Consider the following 26860-nt stretch of genomic DNA (forward strand, 5'->3'; position numbering starts at 1 on the left):
CGGTACCCAATCTGTTACACAGCATCTCTGGTGGAACACGCTATTTTTGCTTGAGTTTCTGCTAAAAGAATCTTTGTCTTCATAAGCATCTAATCAAGACATCTGGGAGCTACAAGACTCTACTATGAACGAACAGGCCTGAATACCAAGTTAGAAAGAGAAAAGGGGTAATAATCAAACTTATTCAAATGTCATTGGTCTGTGTTTTGTTATAATTTTTTTGTCCTGAATCATTTAAAAAATGTTTGTAATTGAGAAAATCTTATTCCCACATTCAGTAACATACTATCCAGGATAAATAAAGTACATTTCTTAATTATTTTGCCCCCCCCCCCCCGCCCAATAAAGAGAAAATGGTGTCAACAAAGACTTAAAGAGGCAAGAGGTCAGAAATAGGAATGGATGGCTTCCCTCAACAAACTGGTGGCAGTAACAGTGGGATTCTCCTAACATTTACAACGTTTAACTTATACAATAATTTTTATATTTTAAATATAAAATATAGATAGGTAATAAATATTTAATTATTTATTTTATAATTTATAACGCATTTTATAAATAAAATTTTATTTAATAAATATATACATAAAATATAAACATAAAGTATTTAATATTTATGTTATAATTATTAATTAAAAAATAAAATAACGCTTAACTTATAAAGTAACAAAGTGGCAGGGGAAGAAATCAAATAAATAAAAAACATGCTCTCATCCTCCCAAAACAAATGTGTTGGCAGTAATTCCTCTCCCTATCACTTTCTATACATTGAATTATTGCATCTTAATCAAATAAGGTGCTCTGCAAATATTACAAACTTCAAATCTTGGATTTCAAATTTTGTTACCTATAACTAAGGCGAAATACGGTACAGCAATGGAAAAGGAGTAGTTTTGTTTGAACAATTCCTAGATTCTGTGTTTAGATACCTAAAAGCTGATTAAAATGTTTATCAAAAACCTGAACAGCACACGTTTTTAATACTAGTGAATGCTAAAATACTATCTAAAATGCCAAATTATGGTCCTAGTCCTAGATTCTAAATAAAAAACCATAGTCTATGCATAGAAAACTATAGACATCTATTAATTTGATGGCAGCCTTTCTCTGGTACTTTCCTCTTTCTGATCCTTACTCTTGCCAACTTTCATGCATTCAATCAAAGGATCTGAAAGAGGGACCTTGGATTCATAACAAACATAATTCCCTTTCAGCTCTCCTCATGCAAGCTAGTAAGTAAAGGTTATCTGCAAATGAAATTATTGCCAACCTCGATCATACATTTTCTACTTACAGCAATGTATTTTCTAAAAAGCAACATTTTTCTTTACTAGAAATACTTTGTTATTTTTTCCAAATAAATATGTATAAAGAAGAGATGGAGTTCAAGTATCAAGTGTTTGTTTAAAAACCTATACCCAAGATTTGATTAAATATGCACATATTGAAATAAAGCCAAACTTTTTTACATTATGACAAGGATAAACATGGCACAAATTCAGAGATGACAGTGTGAAACTGTCTTTAGACTTTATACAGAAAGAATTCAAAAACAAAAACAAAACCTTCAGCAATTTATATTGCGTTGCATTTAATAAACCAGTAAGAATTATGATAACCTACCTGGAGACTTTTGCAAATTTAGTTACCTTTTTAAAAAGACAAACACCCCTTTGCTTCCAGTATTCATAATTATTAAGTTTCTGAATACAAGCAAGTAGGCAACAAAATAAACCTCTAGATTATTTAATGCAATCATTCATTCATCCATCATTAAAAACCAATGGAATAAAAAGATTTTTAGCCATGTTACCTATAAAAGCTTTTAGAGTACCTCACAAATTTATGCATAGATGGCTCTTTCAAGTGACATTTAACTTTATTTTTCTGCCTTACTGACATTTATTGAATGCCCTACTTTGGCTGAAATTATTAGAGTGAAAAACTATCTTCAGTATTATAAATAATGTTGACCAGACATAATGTCTTATTTGAACAATATGCAAGTACTGATGTCCCTGGTTGGAGAAGGTTAGTTATTCCAACATGACTCTCAGAAATTGGCACTGATGAGCAATTCAATTAGAAAAGGTTCAGAAGGACATTTTAAAACAAAACTAAAAAGCCAAAGTTGTAAAATCTCTACCATTACAAATCAGACACTGAAATATATCCTTACATAATGACCAATATGATACTGACTTAACATGCTAACCCATTTGATATTGAAGAAAAGCTTTAGCTTATACGTATTTTTTAACTTTCCTTCGAAAGTTCAAGGTTGAACTTTCTCCTTTCATAACAGCTGTTTGAGATAGTTGAAACTGAGAAATAGAGGTCAGTGGCTTCCTGGCCAAGTTAAAAAAATTAATTTGCATCTTTCCTTCTCTATTTCAACACCCTAATAACTGAGCTTTCCCCATCTGCATGCCCTGCAGATATGTAGACTTTGTCCCAGAATGACCTATTTGTTTCTGAAGAATTCTGGAACCCACAAATCACCAGAATCCACATATTTGAAGGTGGGAAAAACTTTTGGAGAATTCCTCTAATCACTACACAACTCTAACTGTGGCTCTAATTTACAAAGAGTTCCACACATCCTTATAATGATGTTTTTCACAGTGCTTGTTACCTAAATAATATGCAGAATTGCATGTGTTTTTAATTTTACTCTTTTTTTCAAATGAGGCACAATTCCTTTATTTTTGCAATCATTTCCTTCACTCTGTTATAAAGCAATACAAATTTAATGCAACACAGTACAGGAATTCAATAAACATCATGGAGATTATCTACATGGTTCCTAAGAGTCAACAATGATTTGACAGACAACCACTCAATGGAGCAGAGAATAAGGTTTTATAGGTAAAAACCAACATTTTTAATTTTACCCAAACGTGGCAATCAATGAAATACCCATAATATTGATGTAGCACTGCTGCAGCACTTGCTTTAATAGCTCTTGCCTGCCAAAATACAGAGCTGAATTTGCACCAATTAAAGATTTTAAGTAGTCTTCAAAGACAATTCCAGAAAAAAGAGGGGAACATTGATGTTGTCCAATTTTAAAGTAAGAAGGGCAAAGTAATAGTACTAACAAGTCTAGTCTAGAAAGCTGAACCCTTCTTTTAAATAGTATTTTTTATACTATTTATACTTGTATTATCAAGGTAATTAACATAAAGCCACAATCATACAACTCTGTTAATAAACGACTATGATTCATTTCTAAGCACATTCTCATGATACAATGCATATTTAAGCATTTTCTCATGACAATTGCCTTGCATCATGTCCAATGCAGGATAATTGACAAAGGCATTTAAAGCTCCTCTTCACATAGTATAGAATTGAAAATGGCTCTTTTCTAGGCTATTAACATTGAAATCTATAGGCGGAGTTTTATATTAACTGAAATGAAAGAATAATTTTTACAAATGTGTCAATTTAATAATATAGCAACATGTATTCTCTAAAAAAGCAATAGGTGTTAAGTGCTAGAGGACACAGTTGGAATCCTGTCCTGATGGTTAATGTTTCTGAAGAATTATATAACATCATTGCATCTCTCAAGAATCTGAATGTTTTCAACAAAATTGTGCATCTTAACAAATTCTTTAAATAGAAAGAAACTTAGTTTAGGAATGTAATAATAATTACTGAAATATAATTCCCTTTCTAATCATGGAATTGAAATACAAATTGGTTTTTTTTTAATAGAGTTGACCCATCATCATCATCATCTTTTCCAGTTCAAGATTTAAAGCTGAACATGTAAAGCAAATGTTCAGGTCATGTAAACAAGCCATCTGTTTTTTACATGAAGTCTCTCTGTCATCCTTCTTTCTGGAAATGAGTTCGCCCACAGATCATGAAGATCAATTTGCATATGATCCAACTTGCAATACTATTAAATATTAATGATTAACATTAATAAAAAAAATATTGATCACAACATAGTTGCTCCTAAAATAATATGGACTGAAAAACAGAAGTATTAAAACAAATTGTCAATGATTGATTAAATACATGGAGCTGTTCTTAAGATGTTAGCGTATGATTGGAAAGATGCAGACTGGATTCCAATGTCATTCATGGAAGATCACTGGGTAAAATTGGCCAGTCACTATCTCCTAACCTAACCTACATTTGTAAGTTATTGTTGTGAAAAGTACTAGAGAAACGCTATTTGAACACTATGTAATAGGACCATGAAAAGAATCCAAAAAGGTGCTTCACAAAGATTGTTAGCACAAATTAATCCAGAGACATTAAAGCAACTGTATCTTTTGGAATGCTTGGGTGACTGCTTCAAGCCTATCCCTAGCTGTCTTTGTATTAATGTCACAACATGTTGGGCTTGTCAGAAATGGAAGTGGTTAGGTATGCGTGCACCAACAACCAACAACGGGCTTAGAAGGAGCCACAGAAAAAAATCAAAGAATGCAGCTGCTTTAATGCTTCAAGGAAAAAGATTTTACTTGTGCTAATTTATTTACATTTCCTGGGGGGGGGGGAGTTGATATACATACCTAATGAATAATTAATAAAAGAGAACAATATTAGAAAAGCTGACAATGTTTTTTTTTAAAGTGAAAAACTGAACTAGATTATTAATTGCAGCACTACAGCCAGCATCTTGACTTCTTTTACCAAACACTTCAGACACAACTGGCCATTACTCCTATCATAAAGCACCAAGTTGAACCTGACCTTGGATGAACAAATCAGTACATAATTAAACATTGGAGACAAAACAATTATTTTATGAGATTGGGATTTAGGGGAACTAAAACATCACTGGGTATAACTTTCTACTCAGAGATCAGCCACATAGTCCTCAATTTGTAATCTATCTCAGATTTCCACAGATACAATTCAATTCATTACCGGTTTTCAGTCTGAAAAGTCACAGCTGATAAGGACAAGATCAATTGTTTTAAATGGGAAGTTTAATTAAGAAGCCAAGTAGTGATCTAATAAGAGTCCTGTATTTACAATGTATAATGCTAAAAAAATGCTTAAATATGCCTTCTTAAAGTTTCAAAACCATATCTTGGGGATAGCTTTTTTTAAAATTCCTTTTGAATTAGAATCTGAAACCACAATTAAGAGAAAAAGATAAAGAAATACAAAGGTATCTTGTTTCCTTAAAAAAAAACATGTTTAGCTTACAATCAAACTTAATTAAAACTACTCTTTACATTTTAATAAGCCCCCTGATGGAATTTATCCTCTTAGTACATTTTTTACCTGGGTGGTCATTATGTCATCACTTAAATGCTTTACAAAAGGGCCTTATTTACTTCAAGCAGTGCAGAACAAGTTCCCATGAATGTGAATGGCAAGGAAATGTTTAGGGAGGAAAAACTGCCTCAAAAAAATAAACATTGCTACAATGGCCCACTATTCCAACAGGATACAAACTTCATCTGAGCACATAATTCAACATAATTCTGCTTTGTTTACATAGCAATTTTATGTCCAATACTGTAATAAATGTTGCGATCATAATGCAGTTATAATCATAGATATTTCCTGCCAGGATTATCACTCGTAAATGACTTTTCAGTTGAAATTTTGTATGAATAGGCTGGCATCCAAGGTCTTCCCTCTGGATGATCATGATTTCAGATTATACTCTTTTAGACACAATTGAGAAAGGAAATTACCGCTGACCTAATTATCACAGAAAATGATTTTGAAACACTCAGACACCGCATGTTTGTTCATTTATTCATAATCCCATCAATAATCCCATAGAGCAAAATGATGAAACCCAATCTGTCTCTCTTTCTCTCTCTCTCCCTCCCTCCCTCCCTCCGTCAGACCCAATATATTTCAAAATACTGTATTTTTCGGAGTATAAGACGCACCAGAGTATAAGATGCACCTTAGTTTTGAAGGAGGAAAATAAGAAAAAAGCTGATTGGAGGTGGATCGGCCTCCAGGAATACCCCCAATCAGCTGTTCCCAGACTGAATTTTAGCAACAGGTTCCTTGGTTGTGAGCTCTGTGCCTTGCTTTTTTTTCTGCCTCTGAAACTTCTGAAACTCTGTTTCAGAAAAAAAATTCTTTTCTGCCTCTGAAAGCCTCTGAAACAGAGCTTCAGAAAAAAAAACCTTTGAAAGCTCCATTTGGGGGCTTCTTTTCTGGAGCTTCATTTCTGATGCTTTTTTCAGCCTCTGAAACCTCTGTTTGAGAAGCTGGGCAGGGCTACATTCGGAGTATAAGACTCACCCAGATTTTTACCTTTTTTGGGGGGGGGAGAAAAGTGCATAACCAGCCACTTAACATCTATTCAAAGTTATGATAGACCCCATCCTCCAAAAGCTACACACAACCCTATTTCAAACTTACACCAGCTGCAACCTCTTCATGATCATTCATCTTTATGACCAAAGACGGGGACACTGCAGGGCCGTTCCCTCCCACTCTCCCCTCAAGACCCAGCCCCACAGGTCTTATTCCTGTTCACCACCCCACCTCTACCACTAATTGTGCCACTTCACCCCTCAATGTATGTGAGCTCCTGAGTTTTATCCCAGAATGGGCACCATTTCCAAGCAGCTGCAATGGCGCTGGCAGCTAGCTTCATAGAGAAGGAAAGAAAGAAAAAAGTTGCCCCCACTTTTCTAAGATTCATCTGTGGATGGCACTGCTAAGCCTGATTGTTTTAAAATGTTTCAGCTTGTCTTTCATGGGTTAAAGCAGAGGTGTCAAACTGGCAGCCCGCAGACCAGATACCTCACACATAGGCCATGCCCACCCCAGCTTCTCAAAGGCAAAAAACATCATGATACATCACATGACATCAACGTGATGCAGTGAGTTTGACATCCATGGGTTAAAGCCATCAAGCACAATTCACAATTTCAAGATCAACTTTAATGGAAGTAGTCATTTCACTGAAAGTAGCCACACCCAGAGCAGAGTTTGAAGAATGCTAAATTTTGCTTTTCGAATTGGGATTTCTTTGCACAGTTTTGGGAGGCTGTGCAGAAAAACTCATATATAACACATATATAACCTCACAGAGTTCACCATGCTTTCTGGCCTACCATGTGCTTACAAAATGTATACTTTTTCCCACAGAAATCTGTTGCAAAACCTCAACCTACCTTAATAAATTATTTTCCATGTCCTTAACTATCCTCTGAATTCATTATCCTCTGAATTCATTAGACTGAATTAAGTTGGATTGCCCATATTCTTCTTATACTTTAACATGTTTTTCTCCTATTTCTACAAGAATACTATTCTTCAGAATGTTTTAAACAAGATCAACTTTAATTTTTGTGCCACTCACATATGACCTAAATCGAAAGAAAATGCCGATAGTGAAGTTTTAACCTTCTCTGTTTAAACTATTATGTGACACACATTATAGTTTCTCACTCTAAGTTGGTATTTTATTTTCTTATTTCCCAAGTTAAACATCATGCTGTTTAGATTACCTGCCCTGTTGATGAAAAATGCAAGAAATTGCTGCTGTAGAAAATGTGGTTATGCATGAGGATATATTAGTCCATATTAATCAGTTTGAAAAAAGAAAACAGAAGTTCATGTAAATGCTATCTGCTGCAGATTGGAAAAAATTTATCACTGCTGACATGAGTATAATATATTCATGTACGACCTGTACATAGATCATGAGTCTTGAAGCCAGAACATCCACCTAAAGAAAAAGCTAAGTTAGTTAGTTGGTAAGTGAAATAGAAAAGTTTTGAAATGGTACAAGAAATAAGAGGGTTTCTAGAGATGTATGAATTCTAGAATACAAGAAGTATATTCTTCATGTATCTGGACTTTATTCAGATTGCAAAGTGTTTTACCTGATACTCCAGCAACCATTTTAAGATTTGATATTTGGATCAGAAATTCTCAAACTGCTCTAGCAACTACTAAGAAATCATTTTGTTGTTTATCACTATAAATCACAATGCCATATAAATTGTTGAGGATTTGAGATTGCATTATTAAGAATCAGAGCTTGAAAAGAAAATATACATATTAAATCTACCATGAGAAGTGTCTGCATTTCTTTGTTCTTTGAGGAGAAATTATGATAAATGTTGGCCTGAAATGAATAATATTTGATGCAACCAGATTGTGTGTATTTGTGTTTGTTTGTTTGTTTGTTTGTGTGTATGTATGTGTGTGTTTTGGTAGAGGAACAAGGAATAGTTACCGTGTATTGATATAGCACTTTGATGATATCCAGATTGAATATCTGAATAATTAAAACACCAAATTGTTTTCATTAGAAACATAAGATTAATAGAACATTTTACACATATTTCTGCAGAAATCAATGCTCACTGTTCCAGTTAATGAGGTTTTCTTCTCGTTGTGAATATCACATATATTGAACCATTAAACAACTCTTAAAATTCTGTATATATATTTCTTTTTCTTACAACAGTCTCCTATTATATACATTTTTGTATATTTTTGAAAAAAAATTATTTCAAAGAAAATGCCTACAAATGCCAGTAATTATATGCTTGCTTATGAGACAATGAATTCTTTTGCATGGATTACAGGATTTCATTTGAAAAGAAACCCATGCTAGATTTCTGTTATTCTTAAATTTTAGTTATCAAACTAGGATGATAATGTTAATAAGAAAAATCTGTTAATTTATCTGGAATAAGACTTTCAATTGAACAGAAAAATAAACTATTTGAAACAAAAAGAATGAAATATTCTAAACAGGGCCGTAACATAGTACATACATGCGTGTTTGTGTACTTTTTAAATTTAATGTGATGTATGAATCCCGTTTCTTTCTTGGGGTGGATTCAGATATAATGCCAAGCTGAGCATAAACAAATCATTTGGTGGTTTACGGTTATCCATATCAAGCTCACAACAATCATGTAACAGCAATTGGAGAAAAGCAGAATGGATGCACAGATACTATTCTGAGAGCTGCATGTTCCAGGACAAAAAACCAAATATTTTGTTTGTTCCAAATTTATCATTTTCTCCAACAAATCTAATAGCAGCTTGCTGCAATATGGGATTGGCCCATTTTATCGAACTATTATACTGTTGTTTTCATTACTCTGGTCTTATATTTTAGTTTTTTTCATTACTCAGAAATCAACTACCATGTTTCTCCAAAAATAAGACCTGGTCTTATTTTCTTTTGGGCCCCAAAATAATATTTGGGGGGGGGTCTTTTTTCACACAGGCAGCTGTGCACAGCATCTGACAAGCCGGTGCCATCACCACAGGATGAAGCAGGAGGCAGGGTGGGGATACAGCCATGCCACGGCCAGTGCACGCTGCACCCTCACTGTCCTATGTCGTCTTCCAGCACTCCTCTAGCTTTGCCCATCCATGCTTATTCATTCCTGCAGTGGGATAGAGGCAAGAAACTCACTTGAGGCTCTAAGACTCTGTTCATTGCTGCCCCATAATGCCAACTCAAGGACAGGGGATTGATTTTTCTGCTTGTTTCAGGAGGATGCACTGAATCCATGCAAGACAACAAATTGCTGAAGCGCTGCCACTGAAGTATCAGGCAAGGAATGCATGCCCCTGCCCCATGCCTCGCCTGATTGTATAGTGGCAATGCTGCAGCAATTTGCTGTCCTAAATGGATTCAGTGCATCCTTCTGAAACCATCTGCAGAAAAATCAATCCCCTCTCCTTGAGTTGGCATTTTGGCCCAGAAACGGACAGAGCTTTGGAATCTCAAGTGCGTTCCTTGCCTCTTTTCTGCTGCAGGAGTAGCAGAGCCATCCTGGCCGGCCACGCACCAAAGTGCCACCACAGCCACAGCGTAGTCTGTGTGCATACCTGTCACCCATTCATCCTGCGTCATCCTTGCTCTCCACAGCATGCTGCAGTTTATCTGAGGTGCAAAGGGCAATGCCCTTTGGGCACCTGCCTCCCTCTATCTCCTGTTGCAACCTGGTGGGGAGCTGACCTGCTGGCTCCCACCTCGCATCCCGCGTCTCTCCCCGGTTTTCCAGCCGTGGTCATGCCAGCTTTCCCCTTCTAAAGATGAAGCAATCTGGCACGGGGGAGGAAGGCACGCGATCCAGCCTGCCGGATGTGCCGCGTGGCCGTCTGCCTCATGATGGTTGTGGCCGCAGGCAAACAAAAACAGACAGTGGGAGAGTGGGCGGGCTCTTAACTATGTCTTATTTTTGGGATAGGTTTTATTTTCAGAGAAACACGGTATAAGTTCTGATGATTGCTACTATATATTTCTATAGCACTTTCATCTAAAGCCTTATGAATGTTTTAAAATATTTTAAGATATAAGACATGGGAGAAAATGTTCTTTGTATCTTTGCAAAAGTGACAAGAAACTGTAATGGAAAGAAGTATGTAATTATTTTACTTATTTGAAGTTAATATATACTTTCTGATAACTCTTAATGGATTTTTGCTGAATAACACTGAATGATGAGCCTCTCTTATTTGCTAATAGATAAAAGATGAGATATGGAATGAAAAGATTACTGGCTGAAATATTAAAGCAGGTGTTAAGTTACTGAAAATGTTTGTACTTGTCTTGATGGAAAGGGAAGTCATTTCTTTCTATATTTTTCTTTAATATATTTTCCCTCTTTCCTTTTTTCTTTTTCTCTCTGTATTTTTACTTACTTACTTACTTACTTACTTACTTACTTACTTACTTACTTACTTATTTATTATTCATATTTCTATGCCGCCCACTCTCCGAGGACTCGGGGCGGCTTACACTAAAGACAGTATACTAAATAGCATATTGCCCCAAACAATCTGAGTCCTCATTTTACCCACCTCAGAAGGATGGAAGGCTGAGTCAACCTTGAGCCGGTGAGATTTGATCCGCTGATCTACTGAACTAGCAATCAGCTGAAGTAGCTGCAGTACTGCGCCCCCTCGGTTCTTATACTTTGCCTTAGTTTTATATATTTCTCATTTTAGATTAATTTTATACCTCTGTATTTTTAAACCTGAAGAAAAATTATTATAAAAAATAGACACTTATAAATATTATCTAAATATTTAAATAAATAAATATGGCCATCCAATCAGAACCTCAGCCTTTCCAAAGTACTGTAACTACTTTTAAAAGTAAAGCAACTAAAAATAAAACAGTATCTTTACTGTCTTACATAAAGATCAATAAAGAAGATGTTGTCAGGCGTTCCATATCATAGGCACCCTCGTTGAGAAAAATTGCCTTTGGGTGTATATCTCTTTTATTTCTCATTGGCACCATAAGCCTGCCCTTTTGTATTCACAACCCAAGCCAGGTGGATTCAACTTGAGGAGGTGTCTCCATAGTATCCTGAACCTAAGCCACACAAGGCTTTCTAGGTCAAAATTAGTATTTTGAATTAAAACTTGAAAGCCTACAATTTAAATGCGCAGTGATAAGGATATGGTTTATTGTTTCCTGGCTTACTACTGGTAACATCTTTAAGTAAATACATTTCTGGACAAACCAGAACTCAGTCTTGCTGGGTTTTAGTTTGCTTCTATCTATTCCAATTTCTAAGCCTTCAGGTGTTAAAAGCTACCACAGAATCTCTGGTTTGGCCTGAGATGACAGTGTAGAACTGAGTTCCAGTAATATATTGATGAAACTTTATCCCAAACCTCCTTGGGGGTTTCATTTAGATATTTACGAGAAAAGGGAAAATTGCTAAACTTCACCACTCATTCCCCATCACTACTAACATAAACCATCAGTATAGTAGGAATGGAAGAACTACAAACTGGTGCCTCTAATTCCCAATTTCAGCAGGTGGTTTGAGAAGGAAACTATGGTAAAGATAGTACTTGCTTAAGAGGGCTCTTGACCTTCTGACCAAATTATAGACATGCAAGTTTAAAATGGCATTGGTCCTATCTGAATGCCGATTCTCAGATGAGAGTATTCTTTCTCTCTATTCTTCAGTTACATATCAATTAAAAGGTGTGTGCACTGCTTTCCATAATACTGCCAGATAATAGGAATCTGGAAAGTTCTGTCAATGAGGAACTTAGGAACAAACTTAGGAAAACATAATATTCATTTAAAATATCATTGGCATGTTTCTTATCAACTTCAACTAGTGTTCAATCTTATTAATTATGACTACTATATTTCAAATAGTTTTTTGACTATTTAAAATGAAATATTTAACAGTAGAGAAAAAGACAATAAAGTTACAGTAATCTCCCACCAAAAGGAGGTCCTGTTACCATATTCTCATTGATTACAAAATGTGTTTTAAAGATAAGCTATTGGAGCAAAATATAAATTTTCATATCTGGTAAATATGATTATTTAGATTTTATCAGGCAGTAATTTAAAAAACAGAACCGATCAAACATATTGCTTTTTTTATTTACACTGTAATATTATCTGATTTTATTTGATTTTACTTTAATCAAAACTATCAAGAAGACTATATAACATAATTAGCTGATTTTTAATGAGTTGTTCATTCTGCCTTGCAATGCTCTATCTAGTAACATATTGTTACTCTATCATTCAGATAAGGGAATCCTGTACTAATTCCACTGAAATAAATCAAATTACTTAGCATAATGGATAACCTTCTGGCACATATTATCAAGTACAAATAAAGGCAGCCAGATCAATGGGATCCATGAGATGGTGCTAGTATTGTGACTCTTGTTGTCTTCAGCTGCCTCTGCATGTGTATTCATTAATATTCTTTTCTTGAGTTTTTCATTTTGACTACCACCCAGTGTCAGTATTGATTACAATTAACTAATATCTCCGCACACAAAAGTTATGCCAACATGTTTACGACAAGAGATATTGAGAGAAAAGCAAAAGACCTGGTAAGATTTTTAGCTAATTGTTTAAAACAAAAGAAATATATAATGATTCAATTATTAGAAATGAAAAATGAAATATATAACACTTCAATGGAATAATAAACTGCCGATTTTCAAATTTTATTCATAATTATATAATTAAACCAGTGAATGTATCGAATGAAGCTATACTGGCCTTTTAAATTTTTGACTGAAAGTTGATTTTTTAACTTCAACTAACCATCCAGAGTTACTTAACACCCAGAGTTAAGAGATGGGCAGCCATAACTGGAGTACATCTCTTTCGTGGCAGATATTTACTGCTTTTCACATTTTCTGAAGAACTGAAATGATCTCAATAGAAGAGATTATCTGTAGCTCAGAAATGAATTGTGGAGATCTTGGTGCTCTCTGAGCTTGAATGTTTGCTTGCAGACATTTTATTACCAATTAGACATAGTAATTGCTATATACTGACATTACCTAGTTGAGTAATGAAACATCAAAAGAACACATCAGAACAGAAATGAGGTTAAGGCAAAAGAAAACTGTACTTCAATGATACATTTAATTTGGTCATGATTTATATTTAAAAGCATGTTTTCATTGTTCAGTATGGTTGAAATACAAAAATACCATGATGTTAGGGCTTTAGAATCAATGAAGGAATAACATCACTGTTAGACATCCACTATCACTGTAGCATTACAGCATGGTCCAACAATTGTGAAACAGGTTCTTTCCGTTATCTTGAAACTCTTTTGACCTTCAAACATTTCCAAAATAATAGAAATAGGACAAACTGTCTCACTCTCAAAATTTCGTTTCAAACTAAAAAACAGTGTTCTGTAATTTGAAATGTATATAAATTGTTTGCACATGTCTATTACCAAATTATTCCAAAATTGGCTAAAATAGAATTTTGTTTCATAACATTAAAATATGTTAATAAAGTCATTTACTTTAAATTTGACCCAGAGAGATTCCAAGTAAACATAACTATAATTGAACTGGAAATTAACAGCAATACCTTTACATTAAAAATAAAGAAATATAAAAAAAACTAGAAACTATGCAGATGAAAACAATAATTTGGAACACAGAAAACTGATTATTTATTCTTTTATTTATTTGCTCTACATCCTGGCTTTCTGTTCTGGAAAACCTTACAGTAACCTAGCTTGTCTTCTGTTTAAAATTCTTCCCACAAATATTGACTCCTGTAATATCACTATTTAATATAATTTTCAGAAAACTAAATTATATTTTGTCATTAAGATGATTTCATGGAAGCATCTTGGGGAAAGGTAAATTAAATACAAAACAGAACATTTTATCACATTTATTTCTACCAGAAGGTATTAGATCTGAATTTATCAAAATTGCTATTCATCATTTCACCGGTGCTAGTTTTACAGTTAATTTTTACATGGATTCTGGCCCTGTGATACAAATATAATAATACTGACAATATGAAACTCCAGATAAATGGGAATAAACTCCTGGAGAGAATCATGTTGGCAAGAACTACAGTCCAATATATCTGATTGTATTAGTGTCAATCAACTAATCCACAGAGTTCAGTTCTTTCATAACTGCATCTCAGTCAATTTGTATGGTTTTTTTTAAATTAAAAAATTTAAAACTTGATTATTATTTTCCACTAATGGACTATATCAAAAAATAGCAAAATTCCCATATCACGGTAAGGGTTATTATTTCTATTTTCAACAAATCCCATTTTAAATAAAAAGGCCAATTTTAAGAGTTTAACTACCGATATGGGCCAGTTTGGTGTAATGGTGAAAACATCAAACTAGAAACTGAGGAAACTATGTGTTCTAGTCCTGCCTTAGATACAAAGCCAGCAGGATGACCTAGTCCTAGGGCAATCACTCTCTCACCTCTAAGAAGCAGGAAATGGTAAAGCATTTCCAAAATCTTGCCAAGAAAACTGCAGGCAGTCACCCAGGGTCAACACTGACACACACACACACAAAAAAAAAAAAAAAAGCAAAGGGAATCAACATCCCCATAGTTAGTTTCTGCTTTTGTGGTCGAACTGTGAAGTGGAACACCACAAGCTACCATGGAGTTAGTTTCCTCATTTGGATCCCCATTAATAATTATTACTAATAGAGTCATGATATATTATCATACAACTCTTCAAATTCATGTTTCTTAAATAGGGAGATTATTGACAGGGGGCCCATGAAGGGACAATGCTGGATTTTAAAATTATTATTATTATACATCTGAGGAGAAATCTCTGATATCAGACACTTCATTTTAGTAGCAGCCCACTAATGGAATAGAAAAGATACCAAAACGAACAGCAATAGCAATAGCATTTCAATTTATATACCGCTTCACAGTTCTTTATAGCCCTCTTTAAATGGTTTACAGAGTTAACATATTGCCCCCAACAATCTGGGTCCTCATTTTACAGATCTCGGAAGGATGGAAGGCTGAGTCAACCTTGAGCCTGGTGAGATTCGATCTGCCAAACTGCTGGCAACCGGTGATCAGCAGAAGTAGCTTGCAGTATTGCATTCTAATCACTGTGCCACCACGGCTCAATCATATATAAATACTGTGAACTGAAACCATCACATCCCAAAAATGCTGCTCCATTGATGGGATTTAACAAAATGTTGCTCACAAACATTTGCAAAAACATTTATTTTCAAAGGATGGAAGTATTTTAGGATGAGCAATAGTTTATCCCTCCTAATCTGGAAACCAAAAAGGCATAGTACAAAGATTGCTCGCTGTCTTTGCCTGATGCAGGCGAATGATCCTTCCTTTCATTCCCCTCCAGCAATAATAATCTAAAATGGGTTTATTAGGTTTTATTAACTATGACAGATTTTTTAAAAAAGAAATCTGAGCTAATAAAAACATTTGTAGATTTGCAATCTCTTGATATTTCTTCAGTTAAGAGAGTTAATTCCTTTTACAAATATAATTCACACACTATAATGCTTTTGCCTTTCAAACATTAATTATAAATATCTCTTGAAGTATTTATTATATTTGAAATACAAATAAAAACTGAACCAATATTTACTATTTTAATTTCATGTCAGCTAAAGACATTAGATCTGAATACTATCAACTGTCCTATTGTATGCAGATTAGAAAAGTAAACACAGTTTCCCTCAGCTACTTAAATCCACAACTGAATCAATATTATTGGGAGGGGGAACACACCCACAACATCAAAGAAACTTTAAAGAGCTCTATCGCCCTCTAGTGAGCAAATGCAATGAATTTAGGTCAAGGAGTATTGAAACAAAAGTTACTATTAGTAAATCCATGCATTTTAGAATTCATAATATACAGTATCCTTGGCTAGAATTAATCTTAATTACAGAAAGGTATTTAAGAACATATGAAAACAAGTTGTGTATGGTCCATAAAAGAAAGAATTAAATCAAAGAATGAATTTATTTCCAAAGGGAATCATCTCTTTATTCCAAAAAGCAACATACTTTTACAAAAAGCTTTCCACTGTACAATTTTGTTCCAGTTCGCCTTCTTGTAATTTAAGATGCAAATTAACACGCAGTGCTATTAGCATTTGCAAACAAAATGCTTGCAGTAAGTGACACCCTTAAGGGAAGAGAAGATTCGCCAATGCTGATAAATCCACTTATTTAGGATGTTTATACTTTTCAATACAAATTATACTTTTCAATACAAAGTAGCTCATCATTTCTAAAAATTGGTATTTGCAGTGCTCCTTTAAAGTAGCCAATATGTGAGTACAAAATGAAGCACTTTCCTTTGCTTATCATCAGCATCTGTGTCAATAAGGCATAGATGAAATAAGCAAAGCCACAGCCTATAATATAAAGACCATCTTTTGGTCCAAGGATGCATAATGAAGAAATCTGCTTTACGGTTTTTTCTTCTTTAGAGACCAAAATTGCTACCATTCTCCATTTATCTTAAGATTTTGACTGAAGATATCCCCATAGTACAAGTTAGTAAAAAAAAAAAAAAATTCCCCTGAATACAATGTCTTCATTTGCACAATTTCTCTACCACTTCACACAGTAACAGAGTTGGAAGGGACCTTGGAGGTCATCTAGTCCAACCCCTGCTCACGCAGGAGACCTGTACTAGGGATTCAAACCACCGAACTGCCAACCTTTCTGATCAACAAGCTCAGTGCCTTAGCCACTGAGCCACCTAGTACTTCAGCTAGTACTATTCTGGAAGTATAAATAAATCTCAACAAGCAATCCCAAAATCAAATTATTTATTTAATCAATCACAATAACAAATAAAGCTATCCATCTTCACTATTAGACTATTAGACCTTCAGTCAGGAGTTTAGGATGTGCACTAACAGCTGTTGCTGTGTTTGATTTCTTTCTGTATGTGCCATTAATCTTTAGTACCTACATGGTTGCATCATTCCATTGGTTATCAGATTCTTAGTCCACAGATGTTTTTGAATCCACAGATGGTGTTCAAGTTACAATGGTAGCCCCACATAAGTGCAATTTCTTCCAACCTATGAGGAAAAACCCTTGAGGCTACAATGCAATAAGAAGGCACATGTAGAGCTGTTCTTTGTAACTTCCAATAAGTTTCATAACACAATTGTTCATTTCTTCAAATAGCTAAACGGTATAGGAACCATTACGCCATCGATCCACTATTGGCACAAGTTTCTGTCTGCCACAGGCATAATCTAAAATGCTTTCATTTACAAAGCTTTTAAAAATTTGGACTACATGTAACACTTTGATACTGAGTCACTTCTAAATTCTTGCATTACCTTTAAGATCAACTACAGGCATACCATTATTATAATAGTAAGATTCTCGATTTAGCTGCATGCCAAGTTCAAATAGGTAAATATGGAGCAGGTGTTCTTGCTGATTCCTCCACATCAGCTAATTCTGCCAACTGCCAGGAATTAGATTTTGACCAGTGCAAAGTTGACTCATCCTTCTGAGGTCAGTAAAATGAGGACTCAGATTGTTGGGGGCAATATGCTGACTCTATAAACCGCTTAGAGGCACTGTAAAGCTCTATGAAGTGATAACGTGTTTCCCCGAAAATAAGACATGTCCGGATAACAAGCCCAAGCGATAATATAAGCCCCCCCCCCAACTACTTACACGCACGCGCAGCCAGTCCCACCATTTCGTCTGGTTGCTTGCCATGCAACCAAAATGAGTTGAAGAGGCCGGAGGCGGGGGAAGGGGGGACATGCCCTCCCCTCCCTCCTCTTCGCACCGGCCAAGTGGCCCAACATGTCCCACCCCATTCCCAATGGCAACAGCAGCCTGGCTGCTTCCATTCCCCACCATCTCTTTATCGAGAGGGGTGGCAGGTGGGGCGAGGGAGAAGAAAGACGTGTGGACTAAGACGTGCCGTCTCTTCTCTCCCCTCCCCCTCACTGGGCATGACAGGGCTCCTGCCCCTCACTTAGTCATCCGCCCCCTTTAGGGATGCAATTGAGGTGGCAGGTGGGGCGGGTGAGAAGCAGGACACAGGTCTTACCTTTCAAGCTCCATCGTATTCCTCACCGTTAGTGTCCAGAGAAACACGCTGTAAAAGAAAACCTCGCAAGTTCGAGAAGTTTGATTGAACTCTCAAGGTTTTTTTTAACCCCTCTTGATAAAGAGATGGTGGGGAAGGGAAGCAGCCAGGCTGCTGATACCATTCGGTGGGGTGGGACGTGTTGGGCCACGAGATGTGCATCTTACCTTTCAAGTTCCATCGCTTTGCTCACCATTGGGTCCAGCAAACACACTGTAAAAGAAAACCTTGCGAGTTCAAGAAGTTTGATTGAACTCGCGAGAAGGTTTTCTTTTACAGCGTCTCACTTCTCCCCTGCCCCACCTGCCACCCCTCTCGATAAAAAGACGGCGGGGAAGGGAAGCAGCTGTTGCCATTGGGGTGGGGTGGGACTATTGGGCCGCTCGGCTGGCGCAAAGAATAGGGAGGGGAGGCGACGGGACACCCAGTCCCACGCTCACCACCTCCTGCACCCCCAAAATAATAAGACCCCTTGATAATAAGGCCAAGCCCTTATTTGGGGGGTCAAAAGAAAATAAGACCCTGTTTTATTTTCAGGGAAACATGGTATATAAGTCTAAATGCCATTGCTTATTGCTACATCTGCAGATCTTTTTTTGCATAAACATCAAAGTTTAAATCAAATTACTTTCCTAAAGCACTGAATTCTCAACTCAACACTCAATAGGGTGGAACAGTACAAAATAATCTTTGTTATTTTATATAATTTTGCTAATATTCTGAACAGTTGTTGCCTGCTCTTAAAAAAGAAGAGGGGAAATTGGGAGAAATTGTACAATGAAATCCATCTTTACAATTACAAGATTAATTGTGGGCACTTTCATACATCACTGTTTCCCTCTCCAATCTATCATAAAATCTGAAGCTGATCCACAATCATCCTCAGTTTTGCTGACATCATATCACCCAAAACACAAAAGATAATATGATGAGCTTATCAACATTCACATGCTAATAAGTGAGTGCAAATAAATGTTATTCTACCCACAATCCTGGAGTAACAAAAATGTCTTCATCTCTACTCTACACAAGAGGCAAATCAATTCCTAGCAGTATTTATGGTTTCCATTATATATTTGTCTAAGAGGTTGGGGAGGGGAGTTAACAGAGGGAAAAGGAAAGTTTTAAAATTGTCCAGCCATGACTCCATTGTATTTAAAACTCCAAAGTTTATGAAAGAAAGAAAAAAACCAGCATGTCAGCAAATATAATCAAAGTTGTAACACCATATGGTGGCATCCCAGATGAGCATGGGTATAAATTCCTCAATACAATGTTGCATGTTGCTAAGGTGGCAGAACAATGGATAACAGACCAGTTTCAGGAACAAGACACTGAATTTCAGTGTGGTGAGTACTTAAAAGAGGGGACCAAATAAGTAGCTTAAGTCCAGGGACATAGAGGCAAAATGAGGGGAGAGTTCTACCAATAAGAAAAAAGATCACACAAAATTGTACAAAGAAACACTTCAAAAGAAAATACTACCTTTGATATAATTTCCAACGAACCAGAAATAAATCATCTTAGCTTCACAAAATGAACCAAGGTTATAAGATTAGACCAAAATAGTGTATATCTTTTGTTTAAAAGTATCCTCGGCTATCTATAATTCAATAAAATTTTAATTAATTTTAACTATGATATTGTATATTTATGTTTTATTTTGGCTGTACACCGGCCCCAGTCCTTTGGGAGGTGGGCGGTATATAAATATAAATAAAATATTATTAAATGCCCCATTTAAATTTACATCTTGTTTCTAATACCTGAAGTATAAAGGCTGACTCAGTGTTGTCCACAACTGCGTCTAGCCGTCGGTGCACACCTATGCTGCGAAAGGGTTGATGGGTAAGCATAGGTCGCAGATGGCCACAGACAGGCTGATGCAAACACCTCCCAAATCCCAACTGCACCTTGTGCAGAGAGTGCCCCCTGGCCAGAATGTTAAAATTCACAGACCTATGAATACAATAACTATGCAACTGTCTACGAACAACTCATATGTTCCCTCAGGTGCAGTGCTCGATCCTTAATTCATTCATTATCTGCAAAGCTGCTAGAACACAACTGGAAAAAAAATGTGACAAAGAGCTCTTACCTTTGAATCTTCGCTGCTGACTCCAAGTTCTAACACAGCTTGAGGAGATTTTTGTTTTGCCTGCATGGACTGAGCCATCTGAAGGTTAAGTTGCCATCCAACTGTCTCAAGCTACAAAACACGTATCATTTTGGTTATTAATGTGGTAAATAAGGTATGGCAGTATTTTGTTTTTCAGCACTGCTTAGGAACAATTGTCAGCCAATGTGAGGCACAGAGACAGAAAGGAAAAGAATTCTACCATCTTTCTTCACTTCTCTATACCGTCTGCCAGGCTTAGTTTTACAATCATGTTAAAGAACAATTATTACTTATGGTTGTGTTAACCAGAATGAAGTAAATTACAATTATAATTGTTATTAAAACACACAAGCCACAAATATTTCTTAAAATCCCAGTTATCACAGATATTAACTCCCAAAGCCTTAAAATGTGACTAGAGTGAATTTATTGCTGAATAAAGAAAGATTAAATCAGTAGATTTTGTTCTTTAACAGTGCTCCTGTTCCTTACTGATTTGTGACAGTATTAAATAAATAGAAAGGACCCTAATTTCTTAGCCCTAAAACTGAGTTGGACCATATTATGCAGATCATATTGAAATATTTTTATAAATATTTTTAAAAACTTTATCAGCTTTTGCACACATAATTTTCATAATCAGGAAATCCAGCATCAGGGTTTTTTTTAAAAAAAAAGTATCTTAATTTTATGCAATATTGAAAAGCAAGTTATTTATATTTTGTTCATATATATATACATTCATATATCATTTATTTAGATGTACAACAAACACAGAATAATATATGCTGTTTTAATTTAAACACAATATATTAAAATATGTAAAGCTACAAACAGAAATAATTATTTTTAGAAATTTGGGGGGAAATAAAAAACATATTTCTAATGCTGCATTTACATTTCATTTCTCCGTGAATTACTAATGCAGTCTTGTACCTGTTGATATAAAATATATAGAAGAATAAAGTTCTTCTATAATTCAACAAGCATAAAAATGCTCATTTATAACTGCCTTAAATAAAAAGTACCGGTTTATGGGTAGAATGTTTATTTGTGGACAAAGGTATATAGGAAAGTAAGATCATCTTGGAATTTATTTTTTCCTCATAGTTCTAAATATTTAAGGAAGGACTGCATGTTACCGTATATAGATAGTCACCAATAAAACATGCAGAACAAGTACTCCTTGACTTACAACCATTCATTTAGCGACAGCTTGAAGTTACAACAGTACTGAAAAAAGTGACTTACAATCGGTCTTCACACAACTATCACAGCATCCCAATGGTCATGTGATCAAAGTTTGGGCGCTTGGCAACTGGAATGTATTTATGAAAATTGCGGTATCCCAGAGTTATGTGATTGCTATCTGTGACCTTTACAGCAGACCTCCGACAAGGCAAAGGAAAACCATCTTCACATAACAACCATGTGAGTCACTTAACAACTGCAGTGATTCACACTTAAAAACCATGGTAAAATGATCATAAAGTCAGGCATGACTCACTTAGCAACCACCTTGTTTAGCAATGGAAATTCTGGACCCAGAGCGGTTGTAAGTAGAGGACTACCTGTATAGAATAGCTGAATTCCTTCAATACTACAACAAATATATGTTAATTCAATGCTTAACTTACATAGGCATTCCTGCAGAAAAATTAAATAAGTGGAAATATAGACAGTGATGAAACTAACCAGAACTCTTATTTCATTCAGCTCGGAAGTACCGTATTTTTCTGTGTATAAGATGCTACCTTTTCTTAAAATATTTACTTGAAAATGTAACAGGGGCGTCTTATACACAGGAAGCAGAGAGGAGAAGGTCACACATGCCGGATGAACCTCTATCTTATATGCAGCTCTATCATTCCTCTCTATTGTAGTTGTTTCCCGTATCACATTGCCACTCTAGATTTCATCTGTATTGTTCCTGTGATGCATTTCCTGTTCTTGTATTACTCACTCCAACAAGATGGCTTTTGCACAGTGATGGCTTGTAATGTGTTTATTACAAGCAACTACATGAAACATGGGGGCGTCTTATAATGGGGGCGTCTTATACACGGAAAAGTATGGTATTTATACAATATTCAATGATAGAAAGTAAAAGTGGGTCTTTCTCAATCTTATCTAGAGATATAGTACTTAATTTTGGACCCTAGGACAGGTGTATCAAACTCACATCATCACGCTGTCATCACGAGACGTATCGTGACTTTTTCCCCCTTTGCTAAAACAGGGGTGGGCATGGCCAGCACGTTATGCATCCAGCCCATGGGCCACAAGTTTGACACCCCTCCCATAGATGCCTAACATTCAACTTTTATCACTTCATCATGAAAACCAAATGTCATAGATATACATATAATCTATCCCTTCGTTTTTAATCCATAGCTAAATAGATATTGATGGCAGACAGTATATAATTTGTACAAGCTAAAATACATTAATTTGCTTATAACCATCCTGAAAAATAACTTTCCAAGCTATCTGCTTAATCTGTGTCATGCTGAAATAGTTTGCTATTAAGAAATATTTCCCTAACAGCTGAATATTCTTTATGATGGATTATTTCATCACTTCTTTTAGCTAAGAACACAAATAAAATACATTTATATTTAATTCATACTGAACTGCAAAAGTACTGGAACAATTACATAACTGATTAACTAGTCAAAGGAAAGGCAGGAAACCTTTTCATAAATTTAATACTCTTACTTTTTAATGCTTGCTTCCCACCCACCCCAACCTCCCGCACCCGGATTCTGGAACTAAGCTATGCTTTCAGAATCCTTGATTAATGAACTCTATGCAGCCTGAGGTTGTAGAATGGGTTATCTATTTATTTTACCGAAGGGAAAATTGAATATAATAGACCAATTCAGACCACTTAAGGTACATGATATATGGCCACAGTAAAATTGGACAAGGGATAGAAGTAGAAAAACATGCAAAGAATTAAGCCTTCCAAATAAGAAGTGTTTTCTTAGATAACAATCATATAGTGACACATGTAGTTACTACTTATCAGAATCAAGTTTGAAAGCTAAGTTTTTTTAGAAATGTATTATTTCCTCTTCTAAGTATAATTACAAAATATGAATTGCTTTCCAGAAATGAGTACTTAATCATATAGAATGGAAGAGTGAAGTAGGCAGAGTTTAACTTTAAGAAGCATATGTTTTTCCTCCTTTAAAGAATCTGCATACTGCACCACTGGGTAAAAATAGTAATATGTGTACACTTAAAATGTCTTTATTGTTTAGTTATTCGTTTTCTTAAAATCTAAGTGGTGTGCTAATGCACAAAGTATTAGATCAGAAAGTGTACTTGATCCAGAATCCTTTGAAAGTATGCAGGTATGTATGTATGTATGTATGTATGTATGTATGTATGTATGTATGTATGAACACAAGAAATAAATGAGAACGTAGCATAGAACCTTAGTATCTGAGGGATTATGAAACATATTGTCACTTATAAATAAACTTGTGCATAGTCATAAAAATAAATGATAACAAAACAAACATCACTTCTCCCAAGCCCTAGCATTTTAATTGCTCTAGTATTTTCTTATATTTAGCAAAGAATGACTTTCCTCTACCAAAAAAAATTAAGCAATTTAGTACAGCAGGATGAGCTATGTATCAGGAAGTTCAAATCTTGTCTCTCTGAAAAACTTTCTATAAGGCTTTAAAGCAAACTACTAAACTCCTTTCAGGATCATCTTACAGAATATGCAGATCATATCCAATTCCAATTTTAAAATAGTAAAGATCAGCTTTAAAAACTGTTTTAAAAAGTAATAATTTATTAAAGCTGTAGAATCTATGTTTTCTGACTACTTATTTTTCTGGGCCAAATGATTTAATGGCGTGATTTATTGGCAAGATTAGCCACTTTTGGAAATAATACATTACATGCTGCTTGTGCAACTAAATGTGCAACTAAAAAAAAATGAGCAGCATACGTAGCATCACTATTGTTTATTAAATATGCCATAATAGAAATAAATAATCTGCATTATTCTAACAGCAGGTACACTTCTCGTACCAATTCATGCCTTGAAGAAAGCTCAGAACTAAATGAAGACAAATGCAGATAGAGAACAGAAAATATTAAAAATAATTGTGAAAAGGATAAGGATAAAAAATTATGTAAGGCAGAGGCTCACATACAAAAAAGCAAAACAAAACCAAAAACCCACCAGAAGAACAAACCATTCTCCAAGATCTATGGTGCTGATAAAATTCATCAAGCAATTACTTTAAATTACCCAATCTTACTATTCAAGCCTTATACTTTTCTTAGCTTGGCCTATATACGGTAGGTATTCCTTGGGGTATGACCGTAATTGGGATTAGAATTTTAAGCAAGCAGTGGTTAAGGAAAACATTATGTGACCATAATGCTTAGTGATGGCAATCTCAACAATTCAGATTGCAGTTCTTAGGCCAGGACCACATGGTCATTAAGTTAGGGACCCATGTTTTTCCTGGCCTACATGAACTGCCTCTGCTTCAACTCCCCCCACGTGCCTATCTTGCATTTCTGTTTTCGCAGTATTCCACCACCTAACCCTGCTGCCCCCCACCACAGCCCCCCACTGAAAGTCATCTTCTTCCTTCCACTGCTTGCTCAGGATTCAGGCAATGATCAAGGGACCAGCCCTGCAATATGTGTGGCAAGTACAACAGAGACTTAACTGCTGAACAGGTGAAGGCTTTGTAGGAGAATGGCTGGGTCAAGTCAACAGATAGCCTCTGGATAGCCTCCGTTGGCTCTCTATACTTTGCTGAACCCTCTTTGCTCTGGATAGCCTTTGCTCTGGATAGCCTCCGTTGGCTCTATCCTTTGCTGGACAGCTCCCACCCCCACCCCAGGCCAATTCTGCAGGACCACTTCTAAAATAAACCACAGAGCACACACTGCACCTCCAGAAAACCCTTATCCTTCCACTTTGTCCAATTCTGCTGTCAGCTCTTGGAGAACACCAGACAGCATGATGAGCATGCTGCACCTCAACATCCCATTGTGTTCTCCATGGCCTCAAGGGTATCGTTTCTGGCCAGGCCTGGCAAACTGTTTTTAGCAGACAAGGTTCCACCTCCCCACCTCTTACCGAGTTCACCAAGCACGTCCTTGAGTTGCATCTTCAGCCAATGCCCAGAACACAAGCCCATAGGAGAAGGAAGAAGACAGCAAAGATTAGCTGGTGGCTGCCATGGCAGAAGGAGATAGTAGAGTACAGGGTGCCAAAAGGCAGAGGTGGGGGAAAAATAGGTGGGCAGGGGGAGTTTAAGTAGAGGCAGGTTGCACAGGGCAGGAGAACATAGTTGTGGCACACTGTGACTGGTGATGAATAATGAGGTCTGGTCAAAAAGCAACTAAATCACATGACTATGGGGATGCTGCATTGGCCAGAACATCAAAAACCAGTCTTGGTAGTCATTTAGCCCCATCATAGTTTCAAACAGTCGCTGAGCATAGGACAGTAATCTGAGAGACTCTATAAAATAGAAGTACTGAAAGTCTTCAAAGCTTGAAATCATCTACAAATTGCTCCAACTCAAAGCAGCATGATTACAGTTGATATCTCAAATCAGTTTAAGGGAACACTTTGATCCAATTATTCCTCTGAAGCTCCATAAATCCCTAAAAGATATTCATGATAAGATCACATTGCCAGGGAAGAATGGGGGCAGAACGAAAAGTCAGACAAGTAATGTTCTGACTCCAGTAAATGCCCTGCCTTCTCAAGAAAAAGATGCCTCCCAAAAGGAATAACGTTACATTTTATCTGTATAATTTCTGAAAAATATAAAATACTTAAATTTATTAAGAATGGGCCTTATATCTTCAATAAATATAAATAACTCTTTATGTCCCTAAATTAACAAATTAATGTACTGAGCACTGTTTATTGTTATACTCACTTGCCAGGGATGGGTTCTAAAATATTTTACTGCCGGTTCTGTAGGCGTGGCTTATTTTGTGGATGTTGCTTGATGGTCATGTGACAATTATTTAGGATTTAGCAGAGGTACTGGTCTACCAGGCTTTTAACTGCTTTCAGAGCTTTACCGATCTACCCATTTATTTTTGCAGGCACTGGTCTACTCATGTATTTTTGCAGGAACTGGTTTACCCATTTATTTTTGCAGGCACTGATCTACCCATTTATTTTTGCAGGCACCGGTCTACCCATTTGTTTTCTTTTAACACTGATCAGTTGTAGGGCGGCCCTTTGAAGCCCCATGGCAAGAGTTTAAACAGTTTTTTTTCCCTCTAGCCATCAGCTGGGACTCAGGATGCAGCAATAGATTGGGGGTGGGGCCAAATAAAAGGTAAGAATAATGTGGGGGCGGGGGCAGAACCAGTTCGGTGACGTCA

General features: G+C 35.9%; 1 protein-coding gene across 3 annotated transcripts in view; it reads right to left on the reverse strand.

Moving 5' to 3' along the window:
• Positions 1–26860, reverse strand: part of COMMD10 (COMM domain containing 10) — a 65150-nt gene that overhangs the window by 30750 nt on the left and 7540 nt on the right. For 2 of the 3 annotated variants that reach the window (XM_070938719.1, XM_070938721.1), the window contains exon 5: positions 20447–20557. In XM_070938719.1, coding sequence (XP_070794820.1) covers positions 20447–20557 — 111 coding nt within the window. Of the gene's footprint in view, positions 1–13213; positions 13270–20446; positions 20558–26860 lie in introns of those variants that run through there. The other variant, XM_070938720.1, reaches the window with a different exon arrangement.

This window comes from Pituophis catenifer, unplaced genomic scaffold (assembly GCF_029215685.1).
Source record: "Pituophis catenifer annectens isolate HBS135680 unplaced genomic scaffold, rPitCat1.0.hap2 SCAF_2, whole genome shotgun sequence".
In the NCBI taxonomy this organism is placed as follows: domain Eukaryota; kingdom Metazoa; phylum Chordata; class Lepidosauria; order Squamata; family Colubridae; genus Pituophis; species Pituophis catenifer.